We start from the raw sequence: 23,181 nt of genomic DNA on the forward strand, positions 1-23,181 counted from the left end.
CTTTCTCTGCTGCCATGGATGCAATTCTGATTATTTTCCTTGCGTATTCATTTTACATGTGCGTCTGACTCATGGTTCCTAAAAGCATTGGACATTCGGTGGGTTATAAATGTCTTAAAATGGATAAACACGTTCTTCCTATACCCAGCTAACCTCACGGCAGGTGATAGAGAAGCTTGTCACATGGACATCCTTACAGCATGGATGTTGGGGTATCTTTTTAAGAGAGCAACTTCTTTTCCTTTCCGCAGTTCCAGGAAGAGCAGCGCAAGAGGGAAATAGAGGAACGGCGAAGGTTCCCGCTGGAGCAGAGACTCCGGGAACATATCATTGGCCAGGAGAGCGCCATAGCAACTGTTGGAGCTGGTAAGATCTGGGGCTCTGATTTGATTAGCCTTCTGCTCTGCAAATCCTGCAGAGAAGCTGGAAGGGAGTTAGTTAGTGTGTGTGCACCCACACGTGTGTGTCACATAAATGCTATGCTATAATTTTATTTAGAAAGTGTGTGCGCACAAAACAGTCAAGAATACCTTAAGCTGCAAAGCCGAGAATTCCAGCTTTTAAAAACTTTTATTCTTGTTTGTGGAGAGTCGCTTTTGTAATTGCTGGGTTTTTTTCTTTGCCTGAGATGAAAATACAAGGGATTTTGTCACCAGTGAAGGTCTGGGCACTATTGTGTGTTGCAGCTGCCTACAGCTGTAGCACATAGCCCTGCAATTTGGCATCTGGCGCAGAATTCTGACTCCTGAAAATGTCAGAATTCATATCTGTAAAGAAAAATGGATTTTAGTTCCTAGGATTGCAGGAATAAGCTTGGGAAGTATGTTCCTCGTGAAATCATAGGTGCCACGGGAAGGACAGAGAACCAGGGGCTTCAGTTCCATTGGTCTGCAAAAGTGGACCAGATAAGAGGAATGAAACAAAAGATGGAGCCATAGCGTGGTGGTGGCCATGATCCTTTGGCCAAAAAGTTGGGGACAATAAGAGTTGGAATCCAGATCCTCCTTAGCATCCTCAACATCCTCTCAAACGGAACCATTTTTTCAGATGATCTCTTAGCCGCACTGAATAGAGCAGTGTTACTACTGCGCTGCTTGTATTAGGAAAGGAAGCTCCTCTTATTGCAGTGTATAATTGCTTCAGCCTTTCTTGCCATAGCATTACTTGGCTGGCTTTTATTCCAGATTGGAGTTTTTTAAAGCAATATACACACTGCAACCGATAATAATAATAATAATAATAATAATAATAATAATAATAATAATAATTTATTTGTACCCCGCCCATTAGGGCGGTTAAAATCTTTCTCTGTGCATCCCACTCTGCTGGTGAGATCAGGGTGTGCATTTTGAGCAGTGCTTTTTCCCCAAGAAAAACAGGCACTGATACTCAGCATGAAGTTATCGCATTAAGTGTTACAGTTTTTAACAACAGAAAGAGGTTCCAGTACTGCATAACCTTGAGTACCCCCGGGGAGGCACTGGTTGTGAGAGACAGGATTGTACGCCGTGTGTTTTAGTGGTACCTTGAGATAGCAAAGAAATATCATTTTTCCTCCCTGACCTGCTAGTTTTCTGTGTGCAGGCTTTCTTCTGTTCTGCTTTGTTGCAGGGGGGAGCATTCAGTCACCTGAACCTCCCGCTTCCAGGCAGAAGGGGTACAGGGCACACCCAAATTGGCCACTTTATTCAGAGCTAGGCTTTGTCAGTTTTGCAATCCATTGCAAAGTTTCTCATGGGTCGCCTTCCAAGAAAGAAAAACTTTTATCTCTGGATTGGCCTTCAGAGAATGCGGCAGAGTCACAAATAAAGTTGAAATGTGGGGTGGTTTCCGAGTGTCTGCTCAGCGCATGCCCATCCTGGGGACCCAGAGGGTGCACCCCCCCCCCAAATAAAGTCACTCTGTGTCCTGGAGCCTGTCACAGGAGACAGGTCCCCCCTCCAAAACAGAGAGCTCTTTGGAACCTGGGACTGCACTGGGAGGCAGAAACAATGCGAACGACTTCAGGGCCTCGGAAAGTATCTCTCTGCCCTTCTCCCGGAGTCCATTGTGTAGTAAATAAAGAATATTAAAACTCTTTGTCAACCTCCTGTTACTGAAATCTCCCCCTGTTGTGTTTGCGAGACCATTAGCGGCGATAAATGGAAGGGAGGGGATGTGGGCTGTTGAAGCCTCTTTTTATATTTTAACTGTGGCCAAAGGCCAGGCTGAGGAGCCCCCAGAAGGCAGAAACTGATCCTAAGCACGTCCTAATGGGCAGTCCTGCCCCTGCCTGAGTCAGGGATGGTTCACACAACCTACTCCCTGGCGGGAACCATCCTCACAGCTCTGCAGAGAGCCCAGCAAAGGCCTCTTTTGGCCTGTTAATATGAGTCATGAAAGACTGGAGGAGGGAAGTTGGGTACAAGTCTGGCTGGCCTTCTCATCACCTGAAATCCCAGCTGCCAGAACCTGCAGCCCTCCAGAGGTTTTGGACTACCTGTTGTAGCAGATCGGGGAAAGCTGAGTTTAATGTAGAACAGAGTGAGCTACGTTAACATGTCACCTGGCTTTGGACTCTTGTCTTGGATGAAATAATAGGAGCTACTCAACATCCCTTCCAGTTTAATGATTTGGGGGGTTGGTGGGGGATAGGCAAGCAAGCTTGAGATGAGCTTGAAAATAAATGGGACAGTGCCTGTGAAACCACTGAAGCTTGATAGAGCCTAAGCGAAGCCCTTCTCGTTGTTGTTGTTGTTTAGTCGTTTAATCGTGTCCAACTCTTCGTGACCCCATGGACCAGAGCACGCCAGGCACTCCTCTCTTCCACTGCCTCCCGCAGTTTGGTCAGACTCATGCTGGTAGCTTCGAGAACACTGTCCCACCATCTCATCCTCTGTCGTCCCCTTCTCCTTGTGCCCTCCATCTTTCCCAACATCAGGGGCTTTTCCAGGGAGTCTTCTCTTCTCATGAGGTGGCCAAAGTATTGGAGCCTCAGCTTCAGGATCTGTCCTTCCAGTGAGCACTCAGGGCTGATTTCCTTCAGAATGGAGAGGTTTGATCTTCTTGCAGTCCATGGGACTCTCAAGAGTCTCCTCCAGAACCAGAATTCAAAAGCATCAGTTATTCGGTGATCAGCCTTCTTTATGGTCCAGCTCTCACTTCCATACATCACTACTGGGAAAACCATAGCTTTTACTATATGGACCTTTGTTGGCAAGGTGATGTCTCTACCCTTCTCGGTAGAGGATCTATATTCTCCTTCGCTGTTTACGCTGCCTCACGGCTGGGATGAGAAGAATGAAATCAGAGGGGAATGAATATTGATGTGCGGATTTGATAAATTTGAATAATTTGTAATGATCGTATCCTTCATGTTTTCAGTGCATGAGCCTTCCTGGGCACTGCACAAAGATCAAATTAAAGGCCTTGTGCCTTCAGGCAAAAATAGTGCAGAAAGTGGCATTTTTCTGGTTGCAGAATTTGCGTTTGGGGGCAGGAGACGGTGGGATGCTTATGACTCTGGTCATCAAAGCAATTGGTGACTCGTCATTTGGTTTGGCCGCTTGCAGGCAGTGGAGGAGAAACCTGAATGGAGCACTTGGGACACGGCTGAGCAATAGCTGAGACCCCATGAACAGTGGGCAAGGCCCCTTCACGCCTTTGCTCTGCCGCTGCCTCCAGCTTTTTAAGCATCCTTCTGCAAGCGTGAGTTCTAGGGACACAAGAAAGAGCTTGGTTTCTCTAGCATCTGACGGGCCTGGGTGGACCAGAGCTGTGCTGTAAATGAAGATCGCGGGACGTAGTTTGGGCCTTGGGTTTGGGAGGGCGAGGCTCTCCCCTGCAAAGGCACCACATGTGCACCCTGGTTAGAGAAAGGCTGTGCCTGGAGGCAGCAGCGGGGGCTAATTAGGGAGCTTTGATTAATGGGCAGGGCCTCTCTCTGACACAGGTGGTGGTGGGGCTCGCGAGAGCAGCTGCCTTCATGGAACTTCCCTTTATTGAATTAGGCAGGACCAGGCGCACTCTGCCTCGGGATATCGCGCCAGGAAGGGGAGGCTTGCTGGTGCTTTTGCTGCCGCCTGCCCTGATGGGTCCCAACCTGTGAAGCTTTGACGTGGGTGGGTGGGAGGGGGTGTTCTTGACACACATACCCAGTTACTCTGAGTAGCCCTTGCCCATCTTTCCAGAGGGGTTGCCAAATGCAGGGCACACTTGGCATACCTCCTGACTGCGAAGCGACTGCTGTGCTCCCGGTCTAAATGCTGCAGCAATGTGCCCCCCACCCCATGCCAGTGCACGTTGGTGTGGGGAGAGGAGTGTCAGGAAGCAACCCTTAATTCAGCTGCTAGCTTGCTAGCTCCTCATGCTCCATCCCAGGACACAGGATGGTTGACAGTTGTCAAGCAAGCATTCTGTTTAGGGGCATACCTGGCGCTTGCTTTCTTGCTTCTGTGGGCTCACTGGGACCCAGTTTGAGGAGCCCGACCTGAGGCTCACAGCTTACATTCGGTCTGTTGTCTTCTAGCCAGTTGTCTCGCTGCTTCTGCCCAATGTGGTTGCCCAGGGCATCAACTTTGTTGGCAGAGAGAGAAAGCGCATTCAGGTTTTGGGAGGAGCAAGACTTGACTGAATGCAACAACAAGAGGATGTTTCCAAGGGATGCCCCAGAATATGAGAACATAACAAGAGCCTGCTAAGTCAAGCCAGTGCCCCATCTGGTCCAGCATCCTGTTCTCACAGTGACCAACCAGATACCTCCATGTGAAACCTGCAAGCAGGATCTGAGCATGAGAGCAACTCTCCCTTCCACCAGTCTTGTATTCAGAAGCATTGCTGCCTCCAACTGTGGAGGCAGAGCAAAGCCATCATGGCTAAGTAGCCTTTGACAGCCTTATCCTGCTCCTTAAATTTGCTTAATCCTCTTTCTTAAGCCGTCCAAGTTGGTGGCCATCACTACTTCCTGTGGGAGCAAGTTCCATAGTGGAAAAAGGATGAAGACGAATGGTCAATAGTGGATGCAGACATTCAAAATGAGCAGCCGCTTGCATAGCTGTGCTGTGTTGCTTTCCCACTTATTTGGTGGGCGTTTTGCTTGTAGTAGGAGCTTGTAGTTGTCTACACTGACTGGCAGCAGCTGTCCTCAGTTTCAGACCAGGAGTCTTTCTCAGCCCTGCCTAGAGCCTGCCAGGTGTCCTTCCCATTGACTTTTGGCTCTTCCCGTAGAGCAGCACGGGGCTTAAAGTTTAGCACACTTTTCTTGGAGCAGAGTGGGAGTGGGCTGGCGGTAGGAATCTGGCCCTGTTTCTGCCTTGACCCCTTTGGCCACCACCTTCCTGCCCAGCCGACCCACGTCTGCTCATCGAACTGGGCCACCGCAGCAGTGGGGAAAGCCAAGCAGAGTCCCTTGAATGCCAGTGCCTTGCCTCACAAGGGCAAAGTTGGTCTTTGGTTCATGCCCGAAGGACGTCGCCCCTTTGGCGTCACGAGCCCGGCCAGGCCAAGAAACCCCACAGAATGAATTGATTTGATAAATGGACATTTATTACACTCACAAATTGGCTGAAACCAATTTTGGTCACGTCAACCCCTGATAACTGCTGGGGTATTGATTTGTGTAAAGTAATACAGTGAATTTATCAGTTCAATAGCCAGCTTGAAAGGCCTCTCAGAGACCCAGCGCTGTGGCGGCTCTGCAGTTACGGAGGGCAAAAGGAAGCCCAGGCTGGAAAGAGCTCTGGAGCCAGGGAGGCCCAAGGTGGCAGCGCCTGCCTCCTTCCCTCCCTCTCTTGTGTTCTTTCTCTCTCTGCTGCTCCCAGAATTTCAGCCAGGACTTCTGTGCCTTAGTTCCTCCACAGCCTTTCTGCAAGAGTGAGGAGAGCGTAGCCTTGCAGAGAACGGATCTGTCTAAAATAGGGGTTGGATTCCCTCCATGGCCAGGTGGTGCAGATGTCCTGGACAGCTCAGTTGGTTACAGCGTGGTGCTGATAATGCCAGAGTTGTGGGACAGCTGCATTTCCTGGATTGCAGGGGGTTGGACTAGATGATCCTCAGGGTCCCTTCTAACTCTACAATTCTGTTATTCTACGTTGAGCCACCGGCGTCTTAACTGCCACATCAGCTGGTCTTTGCTCTGTTGCTAACCAACTCTTTCACCTTCCAATCCTAGGCAGTGCTGCACAGTGTAGCTATCAAATTATTTTTACCTTCAGAGAAAAACCCTTGCTGTCTTTTTCTTGGTTGGCTTTTGCAGCAGCCCTGCCAGGCGGACCTCCATTGTGCCCATTTTGCAGATCGGGAACTGAGGCCGAGATCACCACGGTGGTCCAGGTCTCCCAATTTCCAAATTGCTAGTGAGTAATTATGAGTTGCTTTGTGCCCTTTGCTCAAAGTCAATATAAAAAATATGTTTCCAAGGGTCTTTCTCAGACGCTGAGAGGGTCTTTCTTGCATTTTACCTGTGGAATTTCAACCAGCCAGCCTTCAGCCACATATGTTTGAGATCACATGAGTTGAATGTGCTTAAGATGTGGCCATACTATAATGCGTCTGAATAGCAGTTGTCAAAGACCCGCAGGAGGCGGGGAGTGCTCTTGCCCTCTTATGCCGTGATCTTGCTTGGGGGGTTCCCCACAGGCAACTGGTTGGCCACTGCGGGAACAGGATGCTGGGCTCTATGGGCCACTGGCCTGATCCAGTAGCCAGGCTCTTCTTCCATTCTTATGGAAATGAAGGAAATGTTCAAGGTGACTTTGTCTGCTCCAGAAAGGGAAGGGCAAGGAGGGCAAGCAGAGCCCTCAGAACCACCACCACCACCTGGCTGCCGAAAGTCCTGCTCAGCACCACCTCCACCTGCCAAGATTTTGCCAATCACTCCCCAAACACTTCCATGCTTCTTTTTTGAAAAGAAGAAGAAGAAAAAGACTAAGCTCCTTCCCCTTCTAAATCCCACACTTTTCATGGTGTGACTCTGGTCACGTCAAACTGCTCCTTCCTTTTGCACAAGGAGGAAATGGCGTCGCCACCCTCTCCCAAAACGATCAGTTGAGCAAGGCCTGATTCTGGCCTCAGATTTTCTTGCTTTCATTTTAAAAACACATGGAAGGAAACAGGCAGAAAACATTCAGAGATGCTCATCTCTCTCTCTCTCTCTCTCTCTCTCTCTCTCTCTCTCTCTCTCTCTCTCTCTGTTGTTGAAAGGATCATTATTTGGAGCCCCGTGTCTGGAAAAGCTCACTGGCCCTTCTCCAGAGTTCGTCCTCTGCCTCTGGGTGCTTCTGGACATGCCGTCCACATTGCCCTTCTCTGCAAGAAGCACAGTGGCCTGTTTTCAAGCATCTGGTGGTTCTCATTTGCGCTCTCTCGCTCTCTTTCTCTCTCCTTCTGTCTGCCTTGCCCTCCCCTTCCATTATCCTACTCGGCTATCACAAGATATATCTTTTGCTCGCCATTCTTTTCAAGCTTGGCATTTCGCCTACTTTTAAGGAGCGCCTCTGTCAAGCGTAATACGTCGCATCTCCGGTCTTGCTGACCTCTGTCAACCGCCAAGACAGGGCTGCGTGGAATTTTAAAAAGCCGCCCGTGCAGGTGAGCGCTCTCTGCAAGGAGGCCCTGTCTATCACAACAGTGTTCCCCAACCTTGGGCCTCCAGCTGTTTTTGGACTACAATTCCCATCATCCTTGACCACTGGTCTTGCTAGCGAGGGATGATGGGAGTTGTAGTCCAAAAACAGCTGGAGGCCCAAGGTTGGGGAACACTGTATCACAACAACCTGGCGCCCTTCCGGGCATCTCCCATCAGCCTCATCCAACGCACCAACAGGGGAAGGCTGCAAAATACAGCTCCTGAAGCATCCTCCCTTCTTTGCACAAAGTATCACAAAACACTTTTATGAGAGTGCCTACACCGACTGGCAGCCACTCTCCAGGTTTCCAGGCAGGATGCATCTCCCAGCCCTGCCTGGAGGTGCCTGGGATTGAAGCTGAGATGTTCTGCATGCAGACCAGGTCCTCTGCCCCTGAGCTATGGTTCTACAGCTTTTGAGAAGTGCGTTGGAAGGCAGAGGCCTTGTTCTAAATAGGACTGGAAACTGGGAAGACCTTCATCGGATGAGTCGTCGCTGCCTCTCCTTGATGTATCAGTACCTTTTCAACCCAAGAAGCATGTGAAGCTGTCGTGGCATGTGAAGTCAGGACATTGGTCCACCTAGGCTGGGGATATTTCCCCTGAATGGCAGCAAAGAGTCCCTTTCCTGGGCTGTTCTCCAAGCCCAGTTGTCTGTGATAGCATCTTAACTGGAGATGGCAGGGACTGAACGCGGGGCCTTCTGCATGCAGCTGTTGCTGAGCACGTGATGCGGAGGAGAGGTCAGAAAGGTTCTGTGGTGGCTGGAAGCTAAATTGCTGATGTGCCCAGCAGTCCTATGGGCAGGTTTTGAATCTGAGATTATTATTTTAATGCAGCACTGATCCCTTTGACCCTCCCCTTTTTCCTCTGCCCCTTGAGTTCTTTTAAGTTTAGAATATAAGGAGAAACTGCTGGATCAGGCCGTGTAGCGCAGCATCCAGTTCTCACAGTGGCCAACCAGATGCCGCTTTGGGGAAACCCACAAGCAGGAGTCGTGCACAAGAGGAATCTTCCCCTTCTGCAGTTCTGGAGGCAGAGCATAGCCATTCTGGCTAATAGCCATCAGTAGCCCTTTCCTGCTCTATGAATTTGTCTCTTCTCCATTTAAAGTCACCCAAGTTGGTGGCTGTTACTGTCTCCTGTGGGAGAGAGTTCCACAGTTCCCTCTCCTTCGCCATGAATATGTTTGATCCTCTTTTAAAGCATCAGGAAAGGACAAACGAAAGAATGACTGGGAGCTGCTGTGGCTTCATCTCTCTGCCTTGGAGTGGCTATGAATTTTAATTAAGACCACCAGCACACAGAATAGCATTGAGGCAGGTGGGGAACACAAGTCTTAGCACCAGGGAGTTTGCAATCTAAATTGTAGGGGTTTTTTTTGGGGGGGAGAGACTATTTTATGTATTTAACAAAATAAAGTGGTTTCATGGGCTCAGGTGGAATGGCTAACGGGGTGGTGACTATGAGATGAGCTTTCTGGATCAGGCCATTGGCCCACACGCGGGCATAGACACACTGTGGTGCAAACATGGCAGCTTAGTAGCCATGTTCCTTTGGCTTTCTCATGGAGTGTGGCTACTGGTGCATTAGTCATCGAGCTGCTGGATTGTCCTCTCCTGCTGGGTCCATAGTTCCTCAAACCCTGGCAGGCAGAAGTGGCTTCACCTCAGTGTTGCGTTTACAACTCAAAGGCCCCAAGAAAAAAAAGATCTGGGTGGTGAATGTGGCACATAGAGCAGCTGGCATGGTTTGGAGGTTTGTGGCACCATTTTTCATGCTGTGTGCTGACTTTCCTGGGTGGCTTGTGCATGCTGAAGTGGTCCTCTGAATGCTTCAGAGCACACCAAGATGGCGCCTCGCCCTGTCCTGACTGAAAACTGCTTCTTGAACATTTTCCAGGAGAGGAGGAGTCACGGTCAGGACACGGATCAGGGGGTTCAAGATGCTGCTTCACCATGCCAGAGCAACCCAGAAAAGCCAGCCTCGTGGTGAGTTGTGCACCTCTGAGAAAAGGGAAGTGGGGGTTGAATAAGTTTTCAGCCACAATTTCACAGAGTATGTGCAGGGAGTTTGTTTTTAAACGTATTTACATGCTGCCAATTCATAAAACAATTTATACAAATTAACATAAAATGCCATTAAAAATCCCGCCAAGTTGTGTCAGGAAGAGCCTGTTCTGCAACTTGCATAAATTAAGCAAAATTGCCTGCATGCTTTTGTTTTGCATAATTTATTCTGTTGGGGGCTGCTTGCTGAGGCTGCCAAGGGGCAGAGCGTTGTAGCTTCACATCACTGCAGCTCAGAAATCCAGCTCCTGCCCACGTCTTTTTCAAGCCTGTCTTTATGTATGAAGGCAAGAGCTTCATGGAGTTTTTGAAGCAAAAGCTGATTTTCTCAGAAGGCTAAAGCAGGAATCCTGCACCAGGCATTATACAATCATACCTTGGGTTACAGAAGCTTCAGGTTGTGCGTTTTCGGGTTACAGACGTGCCGAAACCTGCAAGTACCAGAATGGGTTACTTCTGGGTTTCGGCGCATGCACAGAAGCGCTAAATCGCTCTTTGCGCATGCCCAGAAGTGCCAAATCACAATCCACGCGTGAGCAGACACGATGCTGTGGGTTGCGGGTGCTGCGGGTTGCGAATGTGCCTCCCGCACGGATCACGTTTGCAACCCGAGTGTCCATTGTACAGTCATACCTTGGGTTGAAGTAGCTTTGGGATGAGTATTTTCGGGTTGCTCTCCATGGAGACCCAGAAGTAACAGAGTGCGTTACTTCCGGGTTTTGCTGCTCGCGCATGCACAAATGCTCAAAATGACGTCATGCGCAGAAGCAGCGAATTGCGACATGCGCAGACGCGGGTTGCGTTCACTTCAGGATGCGAATGGGGCTCCGGAACGGATCCCGTTCGCATCCAAAGGTACCACTGTACTTGGATGGAAGGACAGAATCCAGGCAGCCACATGTGGAATAGACAGGGCATTTCTTGGGTCAGAACTCACAAGCAAATATTTATTTAGGAACACTGTACCCCACTTTTCACTATCTGCCCCTCAGAAGTGACTGTTATGCCATTTTCTAAAGAAGTCTCTGGAGCTTCTCCTGTTGCTGCGCTGAGGCCCCACCCCTTCTTTTTCTCTGCTCTCCCCAGTAGCCCAAATGCCCCACTTCCAGCTTCCATATAACGCTGCACACCCCACCCCAAAAAAGAATGCCCACTGATTACATCCATTAGGCACCAGCGACAAGTGTTGAAGAACATAAAGAGAGCCAATGAGCTTTTGGGTCAGCATCCTGTTCTCACAGTGAACAGATCATAGAACTGTTGAGTTGGAAGGGACCCCAAAGGTAATCCAGTCCAGCCCCAGCCTGCAATGCAGGAATCTCAGCTAAACATCCATGGCAGATGACCATCCAACCTCTGTATAAAAACCTCTACAGAAGGAGAGCCCACAACCTCCCGTGGGAAACCTGGAAGCAGGATTCGAGCACAAGGGAAACCTTCCTAATCTGTGGTTTCCAGCAGCTGGCATTCAGAAGCATTGCTGCCTCCAACTGTAGAGGCAGAGCAGAGCCATCATGGCTAGTAGCCATCAGTGCCTCCTGTGGAATTGAGTTCCAAAGGTGAACTGTGTGCTACGTAGAGAAGTCCTTTATTTTATGTGTCCGGTCCTTTGCTTTAATGCAGCAGCCAGACCTTAAGCACAGCCACTGAATGTAAACAAGTGCTGCCCCCTTGTTCTCGTGTGATCACTTTTTCCTTCCCTTTTTAAACGCTGTGCATGTGCTGTGACCTGAGAGTGCAAAGCTGCAGTCGGGGTGCCAAGAAGAGCAGGATCCACAGGGAAGCTGTCTGCCCCAGAGGGCAGGTTTGGCCAACTCAGAAGTTTTAAGTGCTGCTCCTCTGCAAAGTAGATCCTTTTGTGTTCCAAACCCATCCCATGTTTCCCTGGCATATCTCCCCTCCATCCTCCTCCATCCTAGCACCATTCTTTACGGTGGCCCATGAGTCTTCACAAGGCTGCCGTGACCTTGAATTCAAAGCTTCCTTCCCGTTAGCGTCGGAGAGGTAGCAAACTTCTCCTTCCCAGGTCTTTGTGCACAAAGGTGGCGCTTACAAGCTGGCGAGCTATTGAGCCTCTAGAATCTCTCTTTCCCCCAACCCTTTACCCTCCCCTCTCGGTCCACCCGACAGGTCCCTTTCTGGTTCATTCAGTGTCCATCCTCCCTCCTGTTTCCCTGGCAACGCTGAGTGCACATCCTGGAAAACTTTATCCGAAATCTGCTCTGGGCAGCTTTCCAAATCCATGCTAACCTGATTAGGTATCTCTGGGGGCCTTGCTGGCTAATCAAATTAGGTAGCTCTAATGGCAGCGAAGACTTTGAGTGGGCAGAGAGCAGTAAAACATAGTGTATACTTAGTGATAATTATACTTGCTGTTGTGTCATTGATTTATATGCCTTTCCCTTTTTTATGTGCCCAGATATATAACCCCTTCCTTTGTTTTTCTTGCATTTTCGATTGCAGCCATTCGGAGGAAGGAAAATGGCTGGTACGACGAGGAGCATCCCTTGGTTTTTCTCTTCTTGGGATCGTCAGGAATAGGTAAAGTCGGCGTCCTTTTTTTTCCTTCTTTCATTTTTGGGGGGATGATGCAGGCTGGTCCAGCCCCAGAAGTAACGCCAGTGCTGATTTTTCCACACATGCTAGAGATAGAAAAACCAAAGATGTTGCACCACGAAAGGGCCAGAAATCTCAAGTCTAGTTTTCAAGTACTTTTCTGGGCTCAAGTAAAGGACAGGTTGATTTTCAGTCCACTTACCTTCCCCGCTGCCCAGACACTGCCAGTGGTTCAAGTCATCGGCAAACACCACTTTCTATAACAAATAAGTTGCAACAGCGTAATAGTGGCACTGAACATGAACTATCCCAAATTCCAAAGTGAGAAAATCACACTAGGTACAATATTCATGTGAAACATAGAATTTTTATTATTATTCAGTTATAAAAATATTTGTATACTGCTGTGTCGTTTAAAAAAAACCTACACCGCCAAAGCAGTTTATAGCTATAAAAGCATAAAACCATGCAATAAAACCATTAAAAGGGTAAAAACAGACATCAATTCACCAGGATCATTCCCTACCCATCAGGCTGTGGTTTTGTTTTTTTAAAAAAGAATTTGAAAATCCTTAGTCGTAGCATCATCCCAGAAGTCATCAAGAGTTGTGTTACCTTTCGCAAGCTTCTTGCCAGCTCCAGCAAAGGATGGCCCCGGGAAGAGCTGTATGTGTTGCCAAGGCACCCACACCCCACAACCGCTAAACCGAACTGGCACCCTGAGATCTGGTTCCATTTTTGAAAGACAGAAGCAAGTTTGTAGTTCCTGTTGCAGAGCAAAGATTGAGAAGGGTCCAGCAAAGGCAGGGAAGCTAGAATGGACCAGGAAGAGCCTTCTCACTGGAGTAAAATCATGGGGACCCAAGGCCCAGTCAGCATTCTGGACCCCTATGTTGTTTTGTGTTCTAAGCTCTGATTAGCACCAGCCATGGCTTGGCATGGGGTCTGAATTGAATCACCCTTTCTGAGACACAGAACCAGTGTTAGAAACTGGGATAGAAAAGCTAGGAGCCAAATGGCTCCTGGGACCAGAGTTGTAGGCGCCAAAAACAGAATGTCTAGATGCCACGGGGTGGGGGGGGGCGGTCAGCAACACTTTTAATTTATTATTTTGATAAGCATGAATTAATACGCAATTTGCGTAAGTGAAATGGTTAATACATGTTTAATTTGGTGTTGGCAATAAAAATATTAGTAGCATACTTCAGTTTCCAAAATACTCTACTCTTTATTATTAAACTCCTTAACATATTGTCTGTCCGTAACATATAATTTGAGGCTTCAAAGCACATACATTTCAGTAATGTATGAGTGTCAGCAAGGTGCAAAAAAAAAAGGCACCCAGACTTTTTGAGGTACTTTTTGGCACCCTGCTAATTCCAAACCCTAGAACCAGGCAGATGAGAGAGCAGGTGAGGCGGAGTCATAGAAATTAGGGGTGAAGAGGCAGGGCAAAGCTTTTAGCAGAAAATAAAATGTGGCTTTGGGGGGGTACAGTATGATCGCATCCTACACACATCTAACATGTGCTATTTCAACCGTACATGGTTGAAGACCAGCTGGTTGAAATCACACAAATCAAATGTAAGCGGATAGCTCAAAAGATCCTTTTGAGCAGGATTTTCCTGGCATGGAGTGTGCTTTTAAACTGTCAGACTTGCATACTAGGCTCTTGAGATGCTCTTGCCATGATCTCAGACAACCCTGTGAGATTTCATGAGAGCATCCAAGAACCCAAAAAAGCAAACCTGAGAGCTTTAAAGTTCTCTGCCTTGCTTGGAAGGTAAGGATGGTCATACAAGGGTCCTTCGGGTATATGCCTTTTTTGCGTATATGCACTGTCACCAGAGCGCAACCCCTGCGCAAGATGCAGTTGCACCGAAAAGGGTGAAGCAGCAGGAATTGGCAGCCCCTGGTTGTAAAAGGAAGAGCCAAGGGAAGGATTGTCGCTCAGGAGTCTTCCCTCCGGCATCTCGTCTGGGTCAGGCAGACCCTGGTGTGCCCTTTCACCTTGAGGGCACCTTATCAGGGTCCTGCGGGGGCTGCTCTGCGCAGGTACATGCCTCGCGAGGGACAAAATCTCCCGCCGCAGTGGGGGCTGACATGTTTGTTGATACCATGTCGATGTGGATTTATTCCGTAATATGTGTTTTGAATTATTGATCGCCTTCATGCCTAGACTTTTATGATAGACGTTGCATATAAATCCAATAAACAAAGAATATTGTGTTTCCCAGCAAATCTGCTCCTTGTCTTGAAGTCAAGGACGTTGCGTTGGGGGAAGACTGGGTTGATGGGCCTCGGCTCCATTGCTCGCCTGGTTCTCCAAAGCACTTTTGCACAGCAAATCCTTCAAGGCTTCCTTTTTCCCCCGCTGGAGGCAGCAGGGACAGTTCACTTTCCTTTGCAGTTTATGTTTTCCAAAAACACCCCACAAAAGTTATTTTAAGAGCAAAAGGTATTCTGTAGCCCAACTGTCCCCAGTCTGGTGCCCTCCAGAGCTTTGGGCTGCAGCTACCTTCAGGCCCAGCTAAGCACAGCCATTGATAGGAGTTGTATTCTCAGCACATCTGGAAGGCACCAGGTTGGCAGTTCCAAAAAGTCCTTTCTGTCATCTTACAAAAACATGACCATGATAACTAATAATTTTGTGAGTAGCACCAAGTTAAAAACAAAAGAGGAATGTAAATGGGTAAAATGGATGGTAACTGCAGCCAGACAGGTTATAGTGAGTAGTGTAATTGGAAAAATGCAGAAGAGCTAGGGGTGAACCAATGGAGAAAAAAGCTGAGTAATATTATAATTTTTGAATATCTAACTGTGAAGATGCACGGAATAAAAGGGTTTAAGGTCATTGAGAAAGAGGAGAATTGGTTTGAGAAGATATTGAACTATTTGGGTAGGTTTGAACAATTTGGGGCAATTAAAATGTTAAAAGTTAAATAAACCTTGTGGATGGAGGAGTGTTAACGTATATAAAATTGTACATATGGTTGATTTTAATATGTTATTATTGATTATGTATACCCAATGTATCAGCTGCCGGGGGGTTTCACTGTTTGTGTTTGGTTGTTGGAAAAAAATAAAAATTTAATTAAAAAAAAAACTAATAATTTTGTGTAGGGAGAGTTTGGAGGCCTTTATAGGGTTAAAAGAATCAGTTTCCAGCAACCAGTTCCATTCTAATGAGGCCAAGAAGAGCTTAAGGTGGGACTGCAGACGAAGGGGCGGGGGGGGGGGCAGCTCTGGAAGGAAGCGAAAGCAGAACCTACGGGGTCCATCCCTGAGACTGACAGCTGTCACTGGTATGGGTACTTCAGGGAACCCTGTTTGTGAGCAGAGCATTAGAAGAGCCAATGGCCCATCCAGTCCAAAAGCAGCTCTCCCCTCCTGTGGTTTCCAGCATCTGACATTCAGAAGCATTGCTGCCTCCGACGGAGAGAGCCACAGGTCATGCCACTGTCACGCCACTCCCTCCAGTGCTGCCTGCCAGGGGGTGTGAGAAAGCCTGGACCCACGGAAGGAGAGACCATGCTGTGGCTGACGCCCAGCATCCTTGCTGACTCCGTTTCCAGATGTCTGAAACCTGGCGGGGGGGAGGGAGGAGCCTCTGTAGCCCAGAATGTCCCATGCAGCCAGTAGACACAGGAAAAGGTGGTGCTGTTGCAGTGGCTCTCGTGTTCCTGGGGTAGCTTGAGAATTGAGCCTGTGCTGTGTTTGTTTTTGTTTCTTTAAGTATATATTATCCCAGTTGGTAGAAGACTCTTTAATCTCAAGATTGTGGGTTCGAGCCCCATGTTGGACAAAAAGTTTCCTGCATTGCAGGGGGTTGGACTAGATGACTCTGGTGGTCCCTTCCAACTCTACAGTTCAATGATCTCACTTGCAACACAGACGCTGCAAACGGGTCTTGGTTTTGTTGCCGCGCAACTTCCCAAGAGCTTTTTGCTTGGTCTCTTCTTGATGTCCTTATCAAGGCGTTTCTCCCTCAACGCTCCCTCTTTTCTCTGCCACTTCTTGAACAGGCAAAACTGAGCTGGCCAAGCAGACTGCCAAGTACCTGCACAAAGATGTCAAGAAGGTAAGGCCTCTGCTCTCGGTTCCCCCAGCGGAACAGCCTTGTTTCCCCAGGCGTCAGTGGGTGGAGCGGCCAGGGACCCTGGAGGCATTGACCAAGAGGGTTCCCATTTCACAGTTTCCTCCCTGGAGCTGCTCTAACCTGATCCAGAAGAATTGCCCTGGCCACAACTGTGGCTACTGTGGGAGCGAGTCACCGCTTAAAAATGTTACAGGTTTTGGAGTTATGCAGGATGCCGCTCTGCACACAGATTTCCAGGGCGAAACCCCCGTCCCTTTTCCAGTTACGTTTTCGTCCTCGCTGCCGTGGTTGCTGGCTCCACATCAAACACCACTACAGCCAAGGACAAACAGGCCGTGCTAATTCAATGGCATGCTCAGAACAAGCGGTTCATTAAAGCCTAATCAGTTTGTTGGTTATTTAGTTAATTAATGCATCAAAGAGGGCGTCACAAAACGTGGAGAGAATTATTGGGGAAGGACAGGAGGAGAGGGTGGCTTATAACAGCAGCTGGCGGGTTAAGGGAGATGTCATTACCGAGATCTTGTTTCTGTGCCAGCTGAAAGCCCGCCTCATCCTCTGGGTGTGCGGCAAAAACCTCGCCGGTTATTACACAAAGGACAATATATTCTGATTGTGGTTTCTGCATCATTGGTTACCTTTTACAGCCCAGCCCAGCCGTCTTGGGTACATTTGAATGCAGGAATGCAAGAAAAGTTGGGCGTGATTTGGGTGAAAATTCTGCCTGCTGTGTTTGGAGAAAGCCCAGGGATGCTCAGTAGCTTGGGAGTAGAGCATCTGCTTTGCGGGACGAAGGTCCCAGGCTTGGTCCTCTATGACACCTCCAGGTAGAGCTTAGTTTGTGCCCTTCCTGAATCCCTGGGGAGTTTCTTGGATGGCTTCAAGCTCTGCTCAGTCAGCGCAAAGGGAGCACATGCAGATCCCTATTAACCAGTAACTAAATAAAACAAGCATACCATTGGTCTTTCTTCCCCTGCGTAGTCTACTGGCAGCCGCTCTCCAGGGTTTGAAACTGAGCCGTTCCCAGCTGTACCTGGAGATGCCCAGGTGCAGGGGCTTGAACCTGGGCCCTTCTGCAGTCAGAGCAGATGCTCTGCCACTTCTCCTCCTAACAGCTTTTGTGCATACAGATCAATGTGCAAAGTGGGGACACGACACACAGGTCTCTGCAGAGCCTGGCATTGCAACAGGCACGCTCTGTCAGGGATCCGGGATTCTGCAGCTGCCTGTCATCAGCACCAATAAATGAGTCCCTTTTTGTTTCCTTTGTGCCACCAGGGTTTCATCAGGCTGGACATGTCTGAGTTTCAGGAAAGACACGAGGTTAGTAAGAGAGATGCACACCCTCAGCAACACCACCACTGTTTGAAGATCCCGGAATTGACAGCATTTGGCATTCTCACCTTTGCTGACACTCTCTTCTTGGGTGGCAAACTCTCTCCAGATACTCACCCTCGCTCCTCCAGCTGAAAAAAGAAAACTTAACATTTCTATGGTGTGCCCTATAGAACACCATCTCCCATACATTCCTTCCTGTCTCCTGAGAACAGAAGGGAGGTAGCTGTATTCTGTGTTCCTTGTTTCTTAGATGCAAGATTAGTTGGGATATAAAATAAGGCTTTTCCATGGTGCCTGGAGAGAGATCTCAAGCCATCTCCTTGTTCATTTCCCTCCCCTTTTTATTTTTTCCCTGTTCATTCATTTATTCGTTGTTGTTGTTGTTTTGGCCTTGCTATGAAAGGCTCAGTATTGTCTGAAAGTGGAAATCTGTTGCAGAATAAGCTTGTTGGCGTTTTTTAATGAAAAACAGACAGAATTTTTAATCTAGTGGTTCCTATACCTTTTGGGAACCCCATCCCCTTGGTTCCACAAACTCCACCCCAGTTCCCCCTACTCTATAAAAAGCATTATTCAGAATTGCAGTTTGCATGAGCAAATGCCCTCCCATCAGATGTCAAGGACAACTATTTGAAAGGAAAGTTTTAAATGCTTGACATTTTACTATGTTTTTATATGTGCTGTAAGCCACCCAGAGTGGCTGGGGAAATCCATCCAGATGGGTGGGCTATAATTATTATTATTATTATTATTATTACTACTACTACTACTACTACTACTACTACTACTACTACTACCACTGCTACTGAGTAAGAAAATAACATGATAAAATTTAAAACCATTAATTTCACATTTATTCAAAATCCACTTACAATGGTTTAATTTAATTCAACCAAATTGATGAACTCGAGACAGTGATACTAGCTGTTCTAAGTCTGATAGTCATTTAGACTTTTAGCGCCGCCCCCCCTGCTGCCCCCCCAGGTTATCCCACTGTCCCCACCCCCAGGAGATGGTACAACCACTAGCCTAGTCCCTGTTGATCAAATATTCCTGGTGAGGTTTTAGAACATGAGTGGAAAGCAGAGTGTAGTGCAGAAGGTATTTAATGTGTCAGGGCCCCTTCAGAGCTACTTGCCAAGGCTTCTATCTCTGGGCCCTTGAACCAATAACTCAGCTGCCTCTGCTCTCCGTGTCCACCTCCCATTCCTCCAGACCTTGCAAAAAGCCACCACTGTATATCCCTTAAAACGTAGATTGAGGAGCAGAACTGATTCTGCAACATAAGCAGCCATGTGATGATGCGCCTAATTTGCACATTGCGGTCTTAGTAATTAGATTTGCTCCATTCCAAATGCACCCAGCTCTGGACGTACAATCTTTTTCCTTGCTCTCTCGGCGCGCTGAAATCGGACGATGCAGGCTCCGAACTCCTTGTGCAGGCTAGTCTTGCTTTGAGCCACAGCGAGTCTCTTTCCCCCGGCCCAGGTCTTTGGCGTCCCCATCTGACGCCTGTGGCTTCTTTCCCTCCCAGGTTGCCAAGTTCATTGGCTCTCCGCCAGGTTACGTCGGCCATGAGGAAGGCGGCCAGCTCACCAAGAAGCTGAAGCAGTGCCCAAATGCCGTGGTGCTCTTTGACGAAGTGGACAAGGCCCACCCTGATGTCCTCACCATCATGCTGCAGCTGTTTGATGAAGTAAGACCGTCTTTTTAAAGAAGCCGTCCGAGGCCCCTGTGGCAACGTGAGGTTCCTGTGTGATTTGGCAATATACCCTCGCTAGCCAGTCAGGAAAAAGTTATTTGCTCCACACAAAAATGCAAACTTATCAAGTCGAAAGGCACGTGTTAACCCAGATAACCCCTCGGCACACTGGACCCCGTTTTGTGCAATAAATGATTGCCTGGTCCTTTGGGCTGCTACAGCAAACAGAGAAAACTGTGCACATGTACATCACCACAAACCCAGAAATGGCACAAAAGGGGCAAAAACGGCCCTAAAAGTGTGCAAAAATGGCGCAAATACAGCACCCAGTAATCCCAGGGGCCCCTGCACCAACCTTTGAGGCCTGTGGAGAGTTGGAGTTGGAGCAAGGAGGTTTGGAGGGAGCGATGGCGGTGCTTGCAGGTTTTTCCAATGGCATTCCGAATATACGTGGTTTAAACGCACCATACCTCGGAACATAACCCCCACGTAAATGGAGATTTATTTCATCTTAAATTCCTCCTTTTCCTCCAAGGAGGCATACAGTTCTCTCCCCCTCTGCACTTCATCCCCACCACAAATCTGCTGAGAGGCACTGGGCTTCTTGGGCCAAGTCAGCATCTGAACTCAGGCCTCCCAGGATCTAGTCCAACGCTCTAGCCACTACACCACACTGCCTCCAACATATTTATCCATATTAACCAGTAAACAGCAGATTCCATTTTGTAGAATAGCCATGGGAAAGGATGAGAAGCTGACGAGGGGGCGCTGAGCCCTTCCTTTCTCCAGATGACCAGGGCGTTTGCTTCGTCGCTGTCTGGTGTGCCACCATAGGGACTAGTAGCTTGCACTCTGCTGCTCCTTTTCCGCAGTTGAGCATCTCAGGATACTGGATTTTGCACAGAACACACCCTCCTGCGCCCATGAGCTTCGGCATCCTTGAGTCCTGAACTTACTTGCATCACTTTACTTGTTTCCCACTTGATTGGGGTGAGGGACATTGACACATGCTCAGCTACGCCTTTGGGTCATTGGTTTGTGCCTGAGAACATCTGACTCCTCCAGGCTGACTGGCTGACCTGCAGTGGAGCGCTTGGCATTCCCCTGAGGGAGGCTGAGCGCGTGCAGATTTCACCACCCTCCTGTGTGTGTGTCCTCACTTCTTGGTGTGTGTGTGTGTTTGTTTTTTTTGTTTGTTTTTATTAAAACTGGCTCCGTGGTTGTTGTTGGTGGTGGCGGGCTTTTCAGGGTGGGGGGCGTCTCTCTAGGATTAATATCACTGGTATTGCATAGATCATGGTGGCAGCCACTAAATGCGAAATCAATTCCTGAACCGCCTGCCTGACAGAGCAATAACCAAAATGTTAATCCCAAGCACCCGGCACAAATTTGTGTCCTTCAGCTGGGCACGGCTGCGCCTGGCAGCGTTGGGAGGGAGGGGACAGACGACTTATGCCTCTGTTTTATTTTTCTTCTCTCCCCCTCCCTGCCGTTCCCCAAATTGGTATTTTCGAAAGGTTCTTATTTTTAGAGTTCTTGGGGGGAGACAGAGGAGGGGAGCGCTCAGAGTGGGGGCAGAGGCAATGACTCTCCTGTGCAGCAACCCCCAAGTGCCTCTTGCCCTCCCCTCCGGTTAGCTGTGTATGGTATTAGGAACGGTTATGATCTCATGCCTGATGAGGGAGCAGCTAGAACAATCCCCCTGTACCAATGATATGTCTTTATAGCTCACAGCCGTTCCACTGCCAGCGTATTAAACTGGCTTTCTCCAGCTCGAGTAAGCTGCCTTCCAGGGCTGGGGCGGGTGCACAGGCAGTGCCCAAATGCTTCCATTCCTCTTTCAAGCAACGTAGAACTGCAGGGTTGGAAGGGACCCTGGGGGTCCTCTAGTCCAGCCCCCTGCAATGCAGGAATTTCAGCTAAAGCATCCATGGCAGATGGCCACCCAACCTCTGCTTTAAAAGCCTCCAACAAAGGAAGGGACGCGGGTGGCGCTGTGGGTAAAAGCCTCAGCGCCTAGGACTTGCCGATCGAAAGGTCAGCGGTTCGAATCCCCGCAGCGGGGTGCACTCCTGTCGCTCGGACCCAGCGCCTGCCAACCTAGCAGTTCGAAAGCACCCCCGGGTGCAAGTAGATAAATAGGGACCGCTTACTAGCGGGAAGGTAAACGGCGTTTCCGTGTGCTGCGCTGGCTCGCCAGATGCAGCTTGTCACGCTGGCCACGTGACCCGGAAGTGTCTCCGGACAGCGCTGGCTCCCGGCCTCTAGAGTGAGATGAGCGCACAACCCTAGAGTCTGGCAAGACTGCCTGTACGGGCAGGGGTACCTTTACCTTTACCTTTTAACAAAGGAAGAGCCACAACCTTCTGAAGGAGGCTGTTCCACTTTCTCGAATGGCTCTTACCCTCAGAAAGTTTTGCGCTTTAGTCAGAATCTCCTTTCTTGCCCCTTGGATCCGTTGATTCTGGTCCTCCCTTCTGGAGCAACAGAAAACAAGCTTGCACCTTCTTCCATGCAGCCCTTCAGATATTTGAAGATGGTTCTCACATCATCTCTCAGTCTTTCTTTATGGCAGCATTCCCCAACTTGATCCTTTCCAATGTATTCGACTAGATCTCCTACAAGGGCTGCTTTCTTGGGATCATTCTGCAGCCTCCTTGCAGGGCAGAAGAGGGCCTTATGCCTGAATCAGAAACTTCCCTTTCTAACAGTAGGCTTTGCATTGATGCCTGTCCTTGTGCCTTACGGAGGAGTCTGACTCTGCTGTTCGTTGCTGTTTCTGAAGGGCCGGCTGACAGACGGGAAGGGGAAGACCATTGACTGCAAAGACGCCATCTTCATCATGACCTCCAACGTGGCCAGCGACGAGATCGCCCAGCATGCCTTGCAGCTGAGGCAGGAAACCGTGGAACTCAGCCGGAAGAGAATTGCTGAAAAACTAGGTACCCGTTCTCCCTGTGTGCATTCCTCCCCCCACCCTCTAATCTCTGGGTGTTCTCTTCCTCCTGCCAAACCCCAACCTGCGTGACATCCTTTCCGCTGTATCAGACAAAGCTCTGTCTGTTCCCTGTCTCTTTCAAGTGGCGCCAACCATATCCCCAAAGCACAACCTGAAGGCAAGAGGCTGCCCCCAGCAGCCTGCATTTAGCCACCAGCATTTAAGTTTGGGGTGTCTGCCACACCTCTTCCTAACCTCATGCCAGTGTGGTGAAGCAGATTAGAATCACCCCACTTTGCCACGGCGATTGGCCCCGAGATCAACCCATCTATCATGAGATCCCTCACTCCTATCAAATCCTTCACTCCGCCATGAAACTTGCCCCAGGATGCGTCCTTGGACCAGTCTTGCCTCTCAGCGTAACCTAGGCTTCCTCAACCTCGGCTCCCCAGATGTTTTTGGCCTGCAACTCCCATGATCCCTAGCTAGCAGGACCAGTGGTCAGGGATGATGGGAATTGTAACAATAAATAAATAATAAATTTTTATTTATACCCCACCATTCCTGGTTCAGAAAACTGGGCTCAGGGCGGCTAACAACAAATTTAAAACACTTAATTGGTGCTACAAAAAACAGCATAAAATATGGTATAAAACATGAATAACAATAAAATCAAAAATTGATTTGGGGGGAAATCCATCCAATAAACATTAGATGATCACCAGGGCTAGCAGGCTAAATTAGTCCTATGTGGGCCAGCGAGGAGACCAGGGGAGAATTAGCTGTGGGATCCCAGAGCGGGTAATCTTCATAAAAAGGGGAGGGGGAGGAAAGGAAGGGGAATAAAAGATCAGGCGGAATTCAAATTAAAGGCCA

The 23,181-nt window shown here is 48.7% G+C and overlaps 1 protein-coding gene across 2 annotated transcripts in view; it reads left to right on the forward strand.

Moving 5' to 3' along the window:
- The window catches only part of CLPB (ClpB family mitochondrial disaggregase), a 76,450-nt gene that overhangs the window by 47,528 nt on the left and 5,741 nt on the right, over nucleotides 1–23,181 (forward strand). For both annotated transcript variants that reach the window (XM_077926837.1, XM_077926836.1), the window contains exons 7-12: nucleotides 252–366; nucleotides 12,136–12,213; nucleotides 16,254–16,309; nucleotides 17,606–17,650; nucleotides 19,200–19,361; nucleotides 22,153–22,309. In XM_077926837.1, coding sequence (XP_077782963.1) covers nucleotides 252–366; nucleotides 12,136–12,213; nucleotides 16,254–16,309; nucleotides 17,606–17,650; nucleotides 19,200–19,361; nucleotides 22,153–22,309 — 613 coding nt within the window. The remainder of the gene's footprint in view (nucleotides 1–251; nucleotides 367–12,135; nucleotides 12,214–16,253; nucleotides 16,310–17,605; nucleotides 17,651–19,199; nucleotides 19,362–22,152; nucleotides 22,310–23,181) is intronic.

Source organism: Podarcis muralis, chromosome 4, assembly GCF_964188315.1.
Source record: "Podarcis muralis chromosome 4, rPodMur119.hap1.1, whole genome shotgun sequence".
Taxonomy (NCBI): Eukaryota; Metazoa; Chordata; class Lepidosauria; order Squamata; family Lacertidae; genus Podarcis; species Podarcis muralis.